This window comes from Perca flavescens, chromosome 11 (assembly GCF_004354835.1).
Source record: "Perca flavescens isolate YP-PL-M2 chromosome 11, PFLA_1.0, whole genome shotgun sequence".
In the NCBI taxonomy this organism is placed as follows: Eukaryota; Metazoa; Chordata; class Actinopteri; order Perciformes; family Percidae; genus Perca; species Perca flavescens.
In genome coordinates this window covers 30,826,320-30,844,945 of record NC_041341.1, presented here as the reverse complement: position 1 = coordinate 30,844,945, position 18,626 = coordinate 30,826,320, and the positions used below count along the sequence as shown (strand labels likewise).

At 37.3% G+C, this 18,626-nt stretch overlaps 2 protein-coding genes across 16 annotated transcripts in view; one reads left to right on the top strand and one right to left on the bottom strand.

Annotated features, from left to right (window-relative positions):
* Window positions 1-6,004, top strand: part of obsl1b (obscurin like cytoskeletal adaptor 1b) — a 40,128-nt gene extending 34,124 nt beyond the window's left edge. For all 14 annotated transcript variants that reach the window (XM_028590993.1, XM_028590999.1, XM_028590998.1 and 11 more), the window contains 3 exons: window positions 18-284; window positions 1,555-1,824; window positions 4,635-6,004. In XM_028590993.1, coding sequence (XP_028446794.1) covers window positions 18-284; window positions 1,555-1,824; window positions 4,635-4,645 — 548 coding nt within the window. In that variant the 3' untranslated portion in view covers window positions 4,646-6,004. The remainder of the gene's footprint in view (window positions 1-17; window positions 285-1,554; window positions 1,825-4,634) is intronic.
* Window positions 6,005-7,785: 1,781 nt separating this feature from the next.
* The window catches only part of LOC114563951 (carboxy-terminal domain RNA polymerase II polypeptide A small phosphatase 1), a 32,521-nt gene continuing 21,680 nt past the window's right edge, over window positions 7,786-18,626 (bottom strand). For both annotated transcript variants that reach the window (XM_028590991.1, XM_028590990.1), the window contains 5 exons: window positions 18,504-18,605; window positions 12,250-12,306; window positions 10,167-10,259; window positions 8,084-8,269; window positions 7,786-7,924 (listed from right to left, as the gene is read on the bottom strand). In XM_028590991.1, the coding sequence (XP_028446792.1) occupies window positions 7,796-7,924; window positions 8,084-8,269; window positions 10,167-10,259; window positions 12,250-12,306; window positions 18,504-18,605 (567 nt within the window). In that variant the 3' untranslated portion in view covers window positions 7,786-7,795. The remainder of the gene's footprint in view (window positions 7,925-8,083; window positions 8,270-10,166; window positions 10,260-12,249; window positions 12,307-18,503; window positions 18,606-18,626) is intronic.

The window sequence follows — 18,626 nt, the reverse complement described above, 5'->3', positions numbered from 1 at the left end:
CACTTTGTCCTTTTCAGAGATTCCCGTCAACATTGTGAAGCCTCTGCAGGACACGACTGCCCTGGAGGAGAGCCGCGTGCTCCTCGACTGCACCGTGTCCAACCCCAGATGTAGTATCCGCTGGTACAAAGGCAGCAATGTCGTGCTGCCCTCGGAACGCTTTGAGATCTGCAGCGAAGGCTGTTATCGGAAACTGATCATCCAGCAGGTGGTGCTGGATGACGAGGGCACGTACAGCGTGCAGGTTGGAGAGTATACGTGCTCTGCAAAACTGACAGTGGAGGGTAAGAGAGTTTGTGATTAATTCCAAGGGCTGTGTAATTTACAGCCAAAGATTCATTCATTCATTCGCAAGCTAATTATACAACATAATCAGTGTGATACAATACAATGCAGAACAAGCTGCAAAGATTAATTGATTAATCGATAAGTTGTCAACTATTAAATAATCGATTAATCGGTCAAGTCCTTTTTTATGAAAAAAAAATCAAAATTAACCGATTCCAGCTTCTTAAATGTAAATATTTTTGAATAATAATACTATTTAGTTAGTTAGTTGTCCTAGTTCAATAGCAATCCCAAAGACTGATATAAAGTAACAATGGCAACAGTAGGACACCTTACTATTATGGCAGTGCAACAGAGGATCTCATACAGTACTTAACCTCATAGCTCCCCCTACTGTCAGAGCAAAGCTAACACATGGATTTCATCTTATTGTAATGAACACAACATTTACCCCCCATTTTTTTAACATGGCTGTTTTTCTTTCACTCTTGCCTTGTTTAAATTTAATGTGGCCATTTGCAACATCCTTAATTATTTTTTTATTTTTTTTAAAGCGGTTTATGTTTTTGTAGTTAAAGAACACTTGTTGGGTTGAATGGTTGAGAGGTTGCTACTCATAATAGTTAGCCTCCTCAACGGATGCTGTGGTCAACTTGAATTTATATATGTTACAATGGATTTCTAATGGCAGGCCCAATTCAACCCTCTGGACACAAACTGAGTCATAATAATCCTTTTTTATATATAAAAAAAAAAGTGTCCCATGAACATGCCAAAGGATGACATTTCTGAGTGACCTTAAAAATAACAATAGCCTTTTTCACATGGAAAATATAAACTGAGAGTAAGAAATATAAGGCTGATTTAGTTTAGTTGTGCATGCTGGCTCACTGTCCCGCTTATTGGGACACTTGAATAGAGAAGAGCCATATAATAATAATAATAATAATAATAATAATAATAATAATAATAATAATAATAATAATAATAATAGGATCTAATATAATCTGTGCTTTTCCTACTAGTCAAAATGTCTCCTGTGAAAAAGGCTGACCACCTATGCTGCATGCCCAAGTTGGTTGAGACCTGTAGTGATACCATGAGCTCCCAGAAAATAAAGGGAGTAGAAGACATACAACAGACATACTCTGTGAAAGCCCTATCACTCACCACTTAGTATAATTGACTAAAAAGCACATCAGACTATTTGCTAAAAATATGTGTCGTAAGCTAACAGCTTTCCCTCTCTCTTGTGCACCGCCTCAGCCAAGCCGGTGTTAATGGTGAGCGAGCTGAAGGACGTGGAGGTCACGGCCCCTGGCGAAGCCCGCTTTGAGTGTGAGGTCTCAGTCCCTGTCCTCAAAGCTCCCGTGTGGAGTCTGAATGGGGAGCCGCTACAGCCCAGCTCTCGGGTACGCCTGGAGAAGATGGGCACGGTCCACAGGCTGACCCTCAGACACACCTCCCCGGACATGAGCGGAGTGGTGGAGTTCACCTCTGGGAAAGCAAACAGCAGAGCCCAGCTTCGGGTATTGAGTAAGTAAAAAAAGTAGTTGAACTGTGTTTACATTGTCAGTAAAAGGCTAGGTGTATGGATATATCTACGCACATGTAAGATCATAAAAGACTGTAGAGATGAAATATGCCAATGCATTTGTGTGACATGATTTTTAATTGTTCACAAATATGTTTAAACAATCTCTTGAGTTTACAAAAAAAATGAAGAAATTTTGTTATAGGAAAGAATTTCTTTCCTATAACAAAAAAACCATGTATCTCATATTAAAAAAAAACAAAAACAATAACAGCACACAATATACAAGTAATAATACCCAACTTTTAATAGTAAAATCCAATCATTTTTGGGTTTTGTCCTCGGACATTCCACCAGCGGTGGAAAGAGTACTAGAATACTCTACTCAAGTAAAGTACTGTTACTTTAAAGAAAAGTACATAGGGTTACACATTATTCTGCATAATGAATACTTTTACTTTTCACTTTAAGTGTATAAAAAGTTCGAACACATGATTTTTACTTGTAATAGAGTATTTCAACACATAGATCTGCTTGTTCTCATGATACTCAAGTATTGTAATTCAAACAATAACCACTAGAGGGAGATAATAAGAAAGTCTCGAGTCTGCTCGTTTGACCAAAGGCTCTTTAACCCCTCTCCAGTGGCTTTTACAAAAAGTGATATGGAAATGAATTACAATTATTTTTTTAGAACCATTAGAAATGTTGATAGGCTAATTTAGACTTAGTAGACTGTGTTACCTTCATTATAAGGCTCAAATATGCTTCTCCACTCCAGACAGATTTGTAAAAAATGATGAAGAAAATGGCTCCTTTGATATTAAAGCTTGTTGACCCCTGGTAGTGGATCAATGCAAGTGATGGAAGAAAATGTTTTGATGCAGGATGGTTTTTATTCAATAAACTGGTCTACTAAAAAGCCATATTTGCATTAGAAGCACCAAAAAAAAAAAAAACATAAATCCATCAGACTGATTCTGAATTGTCACGATGGCATCTTAAAGTGCTCATATTATACTTTTTGGATTTTTCCCTTTCCCTTTTACTTTATAACACACGTTATAATGCTCACCTAGCTGCTAGTATAGCACGCCCTCATACTCTGCAACTAACAAGCTAGCAGTACTTACTGCGCATGTGCGACTCCCAACAAAGATGTTACAGCAGTGAAATGTCTCACTCTGAAGCTAAAACAGAGCTCAACACACAGGGTGAAAAGAGGAGCTGCAGCAATGTGCAGTACAACAAAGATATGGTGTTTTCTGAAAATTAAACCATGTAAACATATTCTGGTACAACCTCTAAATACAATTATGAACCTAAAAATGAGCATAATAAAAGCACTTGAAAAAATGTGTTGCCTGACTTGGCACAGCTCATGCATCAATAAATACAGCAAATGTTTGGGCTCTTAGAGTGCTACATTCTGTAAATAATATAGGGTGTTTATGGCCCCACTCAAGCTGCAAGCATGTAGGTCAAGCAACATAAAAGCACATAGCCACAGGACCATCTCAAGCTATTTAAATGCGTAGGAGAGTAAACTATTTTTTACTTTATTATGTTGGCTTTAAATGAAAGAGTATTATGTTCAGTGATCTGTTGTAAACCTGTCATGAATTCAGAGGGTTATAAACTAAGGGCCATGTGCAGCACAACCAGGACTCAGGCTCACATTAGAACATTAAAAATGAAATTCAAATGGTCAGAAACTTTAGAAGGGATATGGTATAATCATAGGCAGTGGTGGAAAGTAACTAAGGAGTCATTACATTTACTCAACTACTGTTCTGAGGTACTTGTACTTTAGTTAAGTATTTTCATTTTCTTTTTAGTTCTACTTTACCAAATTTTGTACTTTGTTTATTCTACATGCATTTGCCGACTTTAGTTAAGTTACTTAGCAGGTTCAGATCAATGTATTTTGGATTAAGATATGGTAAAACTTGAATGCAGGACTTTTACTGTTTATATAAGTGCACACAGTGCTACTTTTACCCGAGTGAGCAATAAGGCCTTATGATGTACGTACATTTGAGGATTATAATTTGTTGATTTGGTTTCAGGTCTTTGGTTTAGTCAAAAAGTCCATTTCAGGATGGCCACAAGTTTGGGGGTTTGCAAAAGTCGGCATCTGGGCAAAGTTCAATTAAGCCTAAAGCAGTAGGTCCCAATCTGGGGGGTTGGAAGGGGTCTCAATATGAATCTGAGGGGGCATAAGATATTTAAAGGTAGAAAAAAAAAAAAAGGAAGATATTTCTGTTGTACAAAAGACTTTGTCCTGGTCAAATATTGAATCATTTCATCTCTTTGGGCCTTTAAATTAAACAATCTGAGAAGGAAAAATCACTCTTAGGTCAAACTACTGACAGCTCATGTCCACACCAGACCTATTAATTATAGTTTAGTATTTTCCATTAGTTTTTAATTTTGTTTTCAATTCAGTTAGTTTACAAAGTGGGTTTCCTCATTTCAGTTTGTATTGTAAAAAGGGTTAAGTTTAAGTTTTTTTAATAGAGATATTTAAGATTCAAAAAGTTCAGAACAGGTATTACAATACTAACCCAGATGAAAAAAAAAGGTGCACTTTCAATTAAATAATCATTATTTTCAAGTTATTAACAATCAAGTTATTTTCAAAAGTTTTTTACGTATATGTTTAGCAAAAACTAGCTATTGTGTAATGGACAGGTTACCCAAGACGGGTTTACATTTTGACAGAATAAGGTCAAATGATGACTGAATGAATGTCTTGACCTATGCTCTCTGGCCCTCAGTCTCATTTCTTTTCTCTGCTCAAATTTCCCAGGTGATCCGTGAGGGACATCTTCTATCTGTCATCACCTAGTTGACACGGACTGATTTAATATATTAATGCTTTTTAAGTTGTAACATTGACATTGCTTATATATTTACAAACAGTATGTCTATAAAAAGTGGTTTAAACAGGGTTGTGATGGATTTTCATGCAGTTCAGTTAATTCAGGGAGTGGATTTTCTTATAGTAACTTGCCTTAAGAATTGTCTTTATGCAATTTCGGTTTATGAAAAATGAGTCATAGTCAGTGTGTGAATACATATAAACAGATCCATTATCACAATACAAACTGCAGTTTGGATGTAAACGATGTCCTGTGTGTAAGTGGTCTGACTGTAACCGTGTTCAGGTTTGAGCTGAATGTGTATTTGTGCCAATAAATATCTGATTTAAATACAAGGATATGGTTAGAATGATACAAGGATGGAAGGTCTGTGTCAAGAGTTCCACATAGTTTGAATGCAATCCACCCACATTACATGTAAAGAGACATTTGACTTCATAGGGTCATTTCTGAAGCCAAGTGCTAATGTAGAACAAAAACTAAATCTCCAAAATGTTTTAATCATCTTATCTGATTTTGTTCAGGCTGCATACACACACTTAATGTGTATGTGGTCGTGGCTTTTTAAGATATTTTCCAGTTCAAAAAAAAAATTACTTTTTGTTCCGGACGCATTTCGGTGAACTCGAGTCATCTGCTTTGACACACATTTTCAACCATAGCTGACTTACGGACTACATGTGCAGTTGTGCCACTTATTATGCAATATAATCAGATTTGCACTCTGTAATTTTCCCATATATCAAAGCATGGTTTTGTGTGGCTGTTGTGTGACAGTGATTTTTGTCTTAGTATTATCGCATAGAAAACACAACGTTAAGTTTCCAGTTGACTACAGCCATGTATCGAGATCAAATTTAGATTTTAAAATGGATCATCCAAACAAACGTCTCTTTTCATCATTTGTCCATTGTATAGATCTTTTTTTTATTTTTTTTTTATGTTTCGATGAGAAGTTTGAATAAAGACAGTAATGTCTTGCAGCAAGGGGCTTGTAATGTAAATACATTGGGCCAAAAATCAGGTAATTTAGGAAAGAAATAGATTATAGGAAATTACTTGATCACCTTGATTGATAATCAGGGCATGCTAGTTTTAATGTTGCGTGTGTATTATGTTTGAACTTAACAGAGGATGATAGTTGTTTTCATATGAAATCTGTTCCATATTCCATTTTTCCATTTGACTTGTTTCCACCTCTGCCATGCCATGTTGTGTTGAGCGTTACATATGTGAAAAAAAGTACTGTTGTGAAATATGACCCGTTTCAATAAAACATGCTTTATTGATGTCAGGAAAAAAATATCTCTAGTTGTCTTTTTTTTTTTTCTTTTCTTCAACCTAAACAATTATCAGCAGCAATTTAAAAACTCACTTGTTGGAACCAGTTTCTTTACTTGAGTCATGTTAATACTCTCGTTGCATTCAGTAAAGTAAAAAAAGAAAGTTAAATCATTATTTAAAGACAGGTTATGGTTTTTCAGGTATTGTCAAAGTATCGGTTTTAAATCTTGCGCGCGCACACACACACACACACACACACACACACACACACACACACACACACACACACACACACACACACACACACACACACACACACACACACACACACACACACACACACACACACACACACACACACACACACACACACACACACACACGTTTCCCCAATGGAACTGTATTTACAGCTCGATACGGCACAACATTTGACTTCCATTAACGTCTTACACAAAAAAAGGTTTACAGATCAAAGTGTGCTTTAAAATCAAACGTCAAAACTTACTTAAGTCGCCGTAGCAGGTTAGCGCCTCTTCCTGCACACATGAACAATATTGCATTATTGATGGCCGCACGCTGTGGTTTTGTTGAATTGGCCATTCAACAAAAAAAAACCTCAAAAGATAAAATAACATTCTGTAAAATAACATTAAAACCAATTCAAAACGATTGCCTAAAATTCTGATATACTGTATATACAAAAATAATCTCACCATTTCTGCAGTGGTAAAAAAACTCTTTGTGTGAAAGGTCCGATCAGTATCTGTTTTCTTAATCCAGAACTGTCCAAAACATCCAGATCTCATGTCTTATATTAAGCTTTTTTCGAGATGTGTTGATATGCAAGTATGAGGTCAACTAATGAATAACAAGAGGAGGGTGTTTTGTGACCGGACTGGGCATAACATATAAAAGGGTTATTACACATTCATATATAGATTCCAGTAATATAAGAATTTAGTGATTCATCTTTATCAGTCATCTGTAGTAAAGTAGTGATAGTAGTGAATGAAGACTACAATCAATGGCAGTGGATTGCCATAAATATTGTTCTTTTTAATCTAAAATGCAATTTTGAAGCCAAATTCCTACCACAAACAGTATTTGTTCAAAGCTTTCAGAAGACATTAGGTAAACGCACAGTATTTGGAGCACACCACAAATGTGTGTTTTGTAGTGAAATGTGCCGTTAACATGTTTACAATATTAAACCACAATTCTCTAAAGTTAACGATTGTCTTTTCCTACATACACATTCGGCCACATGAGCAAACAAAAGTAAGTTAATGGGCTTTAAGGAACAGTCTTCAATGACTTGTTATATTTTGTGTAAGAGATTCAAATACTAATACAAATGCTACAATAAACTGAAATGAAAACGACTGATGCCGTTCATTTGTAGAATGGCGCTGAACAACTGTTCAAGCAATCTAGGTTTACAGCTTACTTAAATAGGTCACTGCTGTCACATAACGACGACAACAACAACAACAAACTAGCTGCACTGCAAAAGATATCTACAGAAGTCATTGAATCTCATATTCAGTCTTTATCTAGACTTACTACAACAACAAAAGAATCTTTGGATTAGATTACTTTCAATGCTGAAGTACCGAACCCCGCTGGAAAGATTTCTTTCACTTTTTTTATGCAATACACTGTTAAGAATACGAGATTAAATGAGACATTTTTTGCAGTGTGGTCCTTGTAGTCGGATGCAGCGTGGAGCCTGCGGCCCACCAGCCTCCGTGGCCCCGTGACGACAGCTGCTGGGGATTATTTTCATCCTAGTTTCCTGCCTCTGTTAACTTGAAGTCCTCTGCTGCTGGAGAACTTCATAGATGTCGTCCACTTTGCTTAGTCTCTCAAAGAAAGGGATAAGATCGAGGAGCTCGGTGTCTGACATGTCGTCAAACCAGGACGCTACTGGAACCTGGAGGTTTGAGGAAGGGAGATATGGAGGGATTAGAAGGCAGTTTTTTAAATATTCCACAGTACCTAATATTTTATCGTCATTATCACAAAACGATTTGTAGTGAACAACACAAATGTAGGTTAGTGTATTGCAGAGAAAGAAATCTAGATGGCCTACTGCGTTGTCGGGATGGAAGACGTAGGAGGCTGGGGAGTTATCAATGATGATGACCTTGTTCAGGTCTCTTCCTAAACGGCTCAGGTCCTTTACGTAGTTCCCTTTGTGGAAGACGCAGGACTCCCGGAAGAGACGGCTCCGGAAGGCCCCCCATTTGTCCAACAGGTCCGACACAGGATCTGCGTACTACAGGAACAGGAGAAAACCAGGGGCTAGGGTTACACAATTCTGTGCTAGATTTGTAGGTTATTCTGTGGTTGTACAGCAATTATGCAGTAGTACTGTATGTACGTTCAAATTGTACTGCACGTGACTTATGTACGGAGCCGCTAAGGGAACATATGGGGGAGAAAAGAAATAAGATGGCGAAAAAAACTAAAACAAATACTTTTGCATTCTCTTGCTAAACCTTTTCAGGCCGGAAAAAAAAAAGGAAATGTACTTTTAGGTCAGTTCGGCACCATGGAAACAACCACAACAGTGGAGCGCACGCACCTGTGGAAGACGGTTCTGACATTTTATTTTGAGACTGACCTGAAGTAAAGACATTAAATCAGGGCTTGGCAGTAGAGAGAGAGCGAGAAAGAGAAAGAGAGAGAGAGAATGAGAGACCTCTGAAGAGAATACTTGCAAGGGGACACTTGTCAAATAAAAAGATTTTGCATTGCACACTCCGTTTAATATTTTGCACGCTCACTTGAAATTGGAATAATAAATGCCAAGCTCAAGGTGGTAGGTCTTAGGCACACAGACTGTGTGGGCATCTCTGTGCACACCTTCTATTTTGGTGTATGTATGTGCAGCAGCACAATGTGCAAAAGGGCTGGGTGAAGGTGAATATAGATCTGCGGCGGCTGTGGTGATTATTAAATAGTCCCTTAGCCAGTCACATAACTGGTGATCTAGCTCTGAAACCCCAGTGCTGGGGGTCATAGCGGGCTGGTGGCCAGCACCAGCGTAAAAAGGTAGACAAAGATATAAAAATAGCTGATTTTTTAATTTGGTAGTAGGTAGAGGTACAAGTTGCTTTAGCTGATTTCTTTTTTCACCACTTGGGGGCAACAAAAACAGTTGTAAACATTGACATATTAGTACAAGTTACAAGTTGAAATGATGAACCGATTAGCAAACAGTTCCTTACCAGCAGACACACACAGCAACATTAGCATTACATAATAAGACGAATGTCTCCAACTCCTCCTGAGAGCACCATCTGTCTCTTAAGCTGCTAAACGCTCCACTATGTTTACTAGCTAGTCACTAACTTTGGTTGTTGCTTTAACTGGTTGATGTTTTACGTGTATTGTTTTTAATAGTAAGCCTGTTAAAAGTAGATCATCATGGCCGACACAGATTTACAACCAATCTGCATCACATTTCCATGCATTCGTTTGAGCACCAACGAAAGAAAAGTGGTATCCGCAACATTTAAGTCTTAGACATTTTTGAAACATGAAAGGTGGCAGATCAGCATTTGATTTTAGCACCTGTAAGTGCTGTAGACAAACATGGCAACTAATGCAATTAACAGTATGTTCCGTATTAAAAATCGTTAGGACACTACATACTTAAACCTGTATTATTATCACAGAAACTTTATCATTTTTGGTTTTGAATCAATGAACTGTTTAATTTCTCAGGACCATTTCATGGAAACCCTGTCACATGAATACATTTGAACGGGAAATTGTCAAGGCTATTGAATGTGTGACCCTGTTATTAAAAATAAAATAAATATTTGAAAGCTCAAACATGGCAACTAAAACCTAATTAATCAAGTCACGCGAGGGAGTCACCGAGTCATGATTCATAACCGACCAAATGCTTCACAAAGTTAAGCCGAGGCTAACACAGTTGAAGTAAATGTGAAAGGTTAATCGCCTGACAGGTATCATAAATATATCTTTATGTGCGAGGGCGTATGTAGAAGGTCACCTACAAATCAAACACAAAAAAATGACGATGGGTTTCCACAGGTGTCCCTTCCCACATCTGGTGTGTCCATCTGATAAACACCAGTCGGCCTGTTATGATAAGTCCTGTTTGAACCCTTCGTTGCACAGAAGAAGAGCAGCACTCTGACCTTTGATAAGCTGGCGGTGAACAAGACACACTCGAACAATTCTCCCATCCTCTTGAGGAATTCGTCAACGTGGGGTCTCTTTAACACATACACCTGGGTGGAGACACAAAAGCATTGGAGCATGAAATGCACAGTTGGTCTGCCACATGCTTCACTTTATTATGGATATGATCAGGAATACAACTACTCATGGGGAAATATATAAAGAAATAAAAGAAAATGGTAATCCTACTTCTGACCGGTGTGTCCAGATATTCTGAACACATGTAGTTTATTAAAACATAACAGAGCAACCTATCTACCTGTCCAAATTTAGGCTTTTTAATATATATAATTTCAGTCTCCAAACATTACAGTTCTGTGATTATCCAGACGTCATATTGGATGACGAGGAATAATATCCATTTCATGGCGTTACCCACTGTACACACTAACTTTGTCTACCATTGACATTTGTATCCTGATAATTCTATGTTGCTATAATGACATCAAATACTGCAAAAGAAAACACAGCTGTAACATTTCTTGAAAACACCCCAACAGGATATTATACTGCATCTACTTCCACTAAGATGCTGGCGGCCTTGTTTCTGAACCAAGTCATCCTGAATAGGCTTTCCCCACTTTAAACAAGCCTATCCTGGATTACTTGAAACAGACCCAGGCCCTTCGGACAACAAAGCTCCTCTGTCTGCTGGGAGGCCCAGCACAACAGATTGGGGTTACCATTGAGCGCCTGCAGGGAATAGTCACTGCCATTCCACAGCACCAATGACCAGGACATAATATGCCCCACAGAGTGAGATTGATGGCCAGTTATTTCTGAGAAGCCTGCCAGGGTTTTCTCATTTCGTCAGGCCACGTAAATAGCCGCCTGCTGCTTGGAGCCATCAACAGAGCGAGCTACAGCACTGTCAGGTAGCTAGCACAGTGTTTCCAGTGTAAACCAGGGAGGATTTTGGAGTTTTACCCCCTTACTTTTGAATTTGAAAGTTCATAACGCTTTCAAACGTATCAATACTTGTTTATGTGTTTCAAATGATTTGATCTTAATTATACATTAAATAGTATTGAATGTACTGAAACTATAAATAAAAAAAAAAAAAAAATCTACAATCAGATTTTCAACCCAAAATCAGCTAGTCCTCAACCTGTGGCTGAAACGACATTCTCTCCAGTAATTAACCCAACACTGACTTTTTCTGTACCAGCACAATAGAAAAAGAAAAAATTCTATCCTCTTTTGTGTGCCTAGGATTTTCTTTTGTCGTTATCCGAATCAAGTCATCATTTTAAATCTTTTTAGTTTTGTTTTTACTTTTTTTGATTTTGCTTTACATGTTACTTGTTTCAGCCCAGTTGATAGTTTCCAATTTGTTTGAGTGTAACCCAAACCATCCAGTAACTGCTTTTACATATTTTTTTTTAAAGGGCCGGAAAAGTCAAAAGCATTTCCATTGAGTGGTGTCTTCCCATCCATCCAAAGATGTACTTTATGGTTTCCTCAGTAGATCAGCATTGGCTAAATATCTTGTAAACAAGCTTAGTAATAGTGTTGCATTTCTATTTTAGTGTACAGGGTATGATGTACAGGGTATGATTTAAATTTAGTTTCATATTGATTCTCATTATCCATCCAAGAGCTTCCTAGTTGTCAGTGTTTTGGTTCATTTTGTAAAAAAAAAAAAAAAAAAAAAAAAGAGTGTGAAAGTTTAAGAACAGAGGTAAAAATGAATGGCATGGTGTACATGTTGTACTCCCTTGTAATCTACAATTGCATTCATTATTTCAATGTCTTTTTATACAAGTATCGTATATATAAGTTTAAAAGTTCTGGTATTGTGACAACCTCAGTTCATAAAGCATCCTACTGTTCAGGTCAGATGGTTAATAGCACAGATTGTGGTTTCTGGTGGGTGGTACATACATGGTTCTCTGTATTAATCCTGCTTGCACAATTGTGTACACAAATCTTCGCGGCTTTTATGATGAAGTCTATCAAGCTTGTAGAAACTTCCACGATGGCTGCTTTTAACATTGTGGTGATGTAGCAAATGGTCACTTAACCATATCAAGTGCCTACCTGGTGAACTGTTCCATCAATTTCCACTGGAATGATAAAATCAGCATTGTTCACTGGCTGTTGAAAAAAGGGGTAGAAGTGTTAAACACACAAAAAGAATCATTTCATTTTATCTTCAAAAGGAAATCTACACTTTACCATTCGGACAGGGCGTTATGAAGATCTACAGTATATCGTCAAAATGCTATGAAACTCTCTATTGTACATATTTTTCTATATTGCTTTTGATTACAAAAAAACAGCTGGCGAACTGCATTACAGCAATATTGACATCATTTGGACGCTGTTTTACGTTCTGATCCTTTCACGAAATGTTCATTTCACACTAAACTTCTTAATAAAATGAGAAAATACTCAGTACTTTTCATTTGTCAAGTATTTATACATAGAGTATACAAAAATAGGCGTTGCCATGTGGTTATTTCGTGTATTTATTTATGTATTGAATCATTAGAAAACATACTATATCCTGATATATACACATCGCTATCAAGATATGAAATTACATATATCGGGACAGAAGATTTTGGCCATATTGCCCAGCCCTGTTTTCCAGAGAGATGTGAGTGATAGCAACAAATCCGAAGTGAGGATGTGTCAGACACACAGACACCAAGATGCCGCCTCAGCGTCTTTTAAATAACACAATACTGTAAATAACTCCTGTCACTTCCATCATGGAAATATGGGCGCTACAGAAAAGTGATAAGGGTCATAACTTTTATGATTTATTTAGGCAGTTCTCACATCTGAAATATGCTTCTCAAATGTTAGTATCACCCCAAGCATTTTCTATATAAAGCATTACAGCATGGCCTAAACATATACTATGAGGTAATGCAAGTGAGACCAAACGAGTTTAACATTAACCATAAACGGAAAGTGCGTGTACGCTTTGAGAATTAATGCACAGTATTTTTCTCAATGTTGCATGCTGGTTTATGTTCTGTCCTGTATCTGCTGGTTTAAATGTTTTGCTTTTGAAAAATTAAATTTATCTAAATGATTAATTAATTAATTAATCCATTTTTTGATGCGGCCGTAGAGGATTCTCCATCGATCCAGTGACGGACCATAATCGATTATTGCCTACTGATGTATACTTGTTGATTTTATGGTTGCTGCAATTTTTTGTTTTTGCCTTTTGTCTGTTGTGTTGAGACTACTACATTCAGGAAGTGTCTTTTTAAAGAGCAGTTCATCTGACTGCTTGAATTTGTTGGCGAAAACCATGTGTAGCAATATATAATAATATTGAGGAGGTGACGCATCGTGATATGGAATCGATTTGAATCGTTGATAGGATAATGGAAATCAAATCGTAAGACCAGTAAAGATTCACACCCCTATTCTTTATCATGACAACATTTGCGTGACCAGGCACAGGGCCTAGTGTCTAATTTGCCAATTGTGTATGTTTTTGTATGTTTAGCATTTATGGTGTGGTTACATTTCTGAATGATAGTTACAATATAGGCTATACAAATATAATATCAAGTGACATATTTCGTCTATTTTTACTGGAAAGTGGTATTGGTAATGTGACCGGCTTGCTTCTCGAAGAAATGGAGCCTTTATTTCCTTAACCACTCGAAATGGGTAATCTTAAACTTTTAAAAGGCAACTGGGTCACTTTTAAAATGTGGTGGTCTGGCTGAGCTGCTACAGAATCACGCAGGGTTTGAATAAGTTGGGATGACTTAAAAAGGGACAATTCACCCATACATCAAAATTATTATTTTTCCTCTGACCTGTAGTGCTATTTATCAATCTACGTAGGTTTGGTGTGGGTTGCCCAGTGTTGGAGATATCGGCAGTAGAGATGTCTGCCTTGTCTCCAATATAACGGAACTAGATGGCACTTATTACCGTCGACCGTATCGATACAGTTGGCTGGTGTGGTTTGGTAGAAAGAAAATAGTTCCTACATGAAACTGCTCACAACTCTGTGGATTATCTTGAGTAACCAAGTCCTGATTTCTGGAAAAACACATTGCTGTTGAGGTTTTAAAATTGCTTTGAGCAGAGTGCCATCGAGTTCCATTATATTGGAGAGAAGGCAGCCATCTCTTCAGCCAAGATGTCCAACACTGGGCAACTCACACCAGGTAAGAGAAAAAATGTTTATTTTTATTTTGGAGAACTATCCCTCTAAGGGTCAAATTAATACTTGACTACTCCGTGGTTCTACACCTTCATGTTCATTTTTGTATAAGTGCATTTGTTTAATCTTCACTTACAACCAACGCCAAAACGGTTACCTGTAACGCTATTTTTAATATGTGTGTCAAAGTAATAATGAGTTTTATTATCCACCTTGTGTTAAACATGAAGTTAACAGAGTCTGACCCTGTTTACACATAGCTCGTTGCAATATCCAGTGACATCCTTTAGGACAGTCTGTGACCTGAGAAGGACTAAACACCACATGGTATTCATTGCATGATTTGTCTTGACACAGGAGCCTGGGCTTTTGCCGTTGACTACTTTGTTCACTAAATGCTACCTTAAAAGGTATCAAACTGATCAAAAGGAAGCCAGTTATTTGTAGGAACAATCTAAAACTCAATACGTTATTTGAAAGCATCTTTACTCACAATATATTAACACTGAGTGATTTACAGATTCAATTTAAAGAGGTGTGTAGTTGTAATTTCCTTTTAGAAGTATTTATATATAAATGACTCAAGTTACAAGCCTTTTTTTGAAGAATCATTGTTGATAATCTTTTTTTATCATATTTACAATAATCTGACCTAATGGTACATTGCTGTTAACAGCTGCACGTATACTTGTCCTTTGCAATTTACTTTTCATTCTTGGAAAACTGATTTTAATTATTATTAGGGGTCCAAGCTCAAGGGTGGTGGGATCAATTATTAAAACTGCTAAGGTTTTTATTATTATTTTTCTTCCACAGGGCTCGACAATAGCGGTTGCCCAGTTGCCCTTGGCAACCAGATTGAGTCAATTCGCAACCGTTTCGTGGCCTCTGGTTGCTCCCTTTGGCATACACCTGTTCAATATTTGTGTTTTTTTTATATACAAAAACAAATCAAAACTGGAAAATATTGTTTCAAAAGAAATCAATATTTTATTTGGTTAAAGTTTAAACACTATGTTCGTGCGCAACACAACATTTCAGCTGATGCGTGACCGCTTTCCACACGCGCGCGTGAAAAGATACAGGCGCAACATACTTTTGTGAACTCCTCCTAGGCCGTAAGGGGTCATCTGCACGAAAATGTGCAGGTAGACTCTGTGAACCCTCATGATCAAAAGTTATCAAAACATTTTTAAATGATACCTGCAGGTGGCGCTATAAAATACAAAAATCCCACACCGTTCAACGCACATTCAAAAACCTTATATCCACGCGTTCCCTGATATGAATGGAACTGAATCTTGTGATATAGGCCATGCCCATTTCCGCCTAGACTTGTATCACAGTAAAATCGTGATTTACGCTAAACCTCCTTTTTCAAACTCCTCCTAGGCCGGGCATCCGATCTGCATGAATCTCTGCATGTAGGATCTGCAGACCGACATTTGCCAAAAATGTTATCAAAAGAATTCTGTTCCGTTCAGAAATGCGGATATTATGTACAAACAAATTTGGGTAGCTAGCTACAAAAACAAACTTTTGCATATTGCGGCCAAAGTGATTCCTATCAATGCAAAACTTTAGATTATTGTTAGACATGCCACTCTGAGGCTCTGTACCAAATCTAGCAAAGATCAGCCATTAGCGGCCGCTATTATCAACAGACGCGTTTTGCCCAATAACACAATGAATGTAAATAGTAAATTTGCAATTGCAATTTCTCTGCCACAGTATAAATGCAGAACTTTAGATTATTGTTCTACATGCCACTCAGAGACGTAGTACGAATTTTGGCGAAAACTGGCCATTAGGGGTTGCTATTATCAACAGATGCGTTTTGCCCAATAACACAATGAATGTATTGCAATTTTACATTTGCAATTTACCGGGGCGCTTGGACCCCATTCACAACTGCTAGCAGTTCTAGTTATTTTTACATCTTACTTGGGTTTTAGGGTGCAGGAGGGTTCTGCATCATGAAACCAGAGCACCCGTAAAATAAATGGTTCATGTTTAGGTGGCACATGAGCTAAGTCGTTTACGGTAAAAATAATGTGTCTCCTAAAAATATGCAAAGTGATGTAGTGCTAATCCTATTTTTGCCTTGGCAAGTACATTGTTTGTTTTAACAGTCAGCATGGAAGCCTAACAGCACCTAATGAGAGGGTCCTAGCTATGTTTTAAAACCTGATGACTTGAAGTAATTAAAGGCCAAAGTATATAAAGAAGCCATTTAGTCCAAATGAAACCAATGGAAAAAGACTAAACTAATTTTGATGGAAGGGAGTTATTTTAAATTTTTGTATTTAAATATAAATATGTATATTTTCTAAATAAAGCATTTGTAAAAAAGATTTTTCAGTGACTGCATTGTCTCTAAATAGGCAAAACAATTACAGTTACCCAGCATGCCACAGTGTATAGCCATTCTCATAGTTGTGATGTGATTTCCAATTAGTGTTTACTTTTTAGCTGTAAAGACACCTTTTATCACATCAATACAGTGCAGCTACATGGCATTTTGTTAGATCTTGGCATTAAAACTGCCAGCAGGTTTCAATACATGGAAAAAAGCAACACCTTAAATCATGTCATTGTTACTCACTATATTCCACACATTTAGTCTAATATGGTTTCAGTGAGACCTATTTTGTATTCCAATGAGTCCATGAACATCTCAGTGCAAAAACTACTTGAGGATGACAGTTATATGATAAGTTTTGGATGACAATGAGGGCATAAACTCAAAGCGAAAACTGGTTCTTGGTTTATAACCTACCAGCATCTCTAAAGCTGACTAATTACTGTAACAAATTGTATAATATATACATTTGTTTTTTCAGTACAACTATATATATATATATATATATATATATATATATATATATATATATATATATATATATATATATATATATATATATAGATAGAGTTTCATGGAGAATTGTGTGCTGGATTATATCTTATTCTGCAACACTAACTTACTGGAGTCTCCGCTGGTTGCCTTGATAACCACACGGTGACTACAAAACTCCTTACTGCTCCTGTTCAAGAAATAAGTGTGCCATTTTTGTGTTGAAATGGAGTGGAAACCACACTCAATGGGCACAAACCAGCACTATGCCCATGAACAATGTATGCAGTGATAAGCTTGTGTCAGTTCTATAGAAATGGTCATAAATAGTTATACTCTGCATTTATGACAAGAATTTGTATTTATTATACCTGTGACATAATGTTTTTAAAAAGGTCCAGTGTGTAACGTTTTTAGTGGTTCATTGTCAAAATCTGTGTTGCCCATTCACAAACTTGTCCTTTTTCATGAATATTGACCACCACCATGAATTCCAAGTATTCCTTTAGGCTTGAAATTTTACATTTGCATTCGCATGAACTGGGGTAGATGCTCCATATTCATGCTCCATCTTGAAATATGTTAGCCGGTAAGGGACATTCAGGACATACTGCTCCACCTTTCGCTATTTCGCTGTCACGTAATTAACTCCCAGGTGCTGCTAATGCTGCTAATGGGTATTGTAGCTTCCCGGCCCCAGCAAGTTGGACCACACGTGGAGGACCACATGTATTCAAAATCCAAATTTCAGGAACAGGAGTCTTCTTCTTCGCCCAGAAAAAGAAAACGGATATTGAAAAGAGCAAGAAACCGGCTTTTTGAAGCGTGAAGGCTACCGTAGCTGTAATACGTACTTTGAACTGCGTGGTGCGAGAGGGTTGATTGCGATATACGATCGCAACGCTAGATGGGAGAAATTCCTACACATTGGACCTTTAAATCATGGGAAACCTTCAAACGTAGACAACATTGCATGATTCTACCCCCCACCCACACGGATACAACCCTGGGACACCGAGATGAACGGACGGAAAGCAACACATAAACTGAAAATATTTTCGCCAGTGCTGTCTCATTTTTCCACAAACAAAAGCTTATACCATCAGAATACATTGAATTAAGCTATACCTATCTGGATGGACATATATTATTACATAATTATTTGTTTTGGATAAGCTGATCCATTTAATGATCTCTTTTGAATAAGTGTCTGCTAGTGGTTGTTCATCGGTCAACTTTCCCAGGAGAGTGTATAGTATACATACGAGAGAAAGTAGGTCACATAGGCCAGCTTACCTTAAATGAACTATGCACTAGTGTTTCATCCAAATCAATGACCACACAGATCTTTCCTGCATCATTCGATTTCATCCGGGGAAGCAGCGGTTTTGCTGGAACCTGAAGACAAAAAGAGTTTAG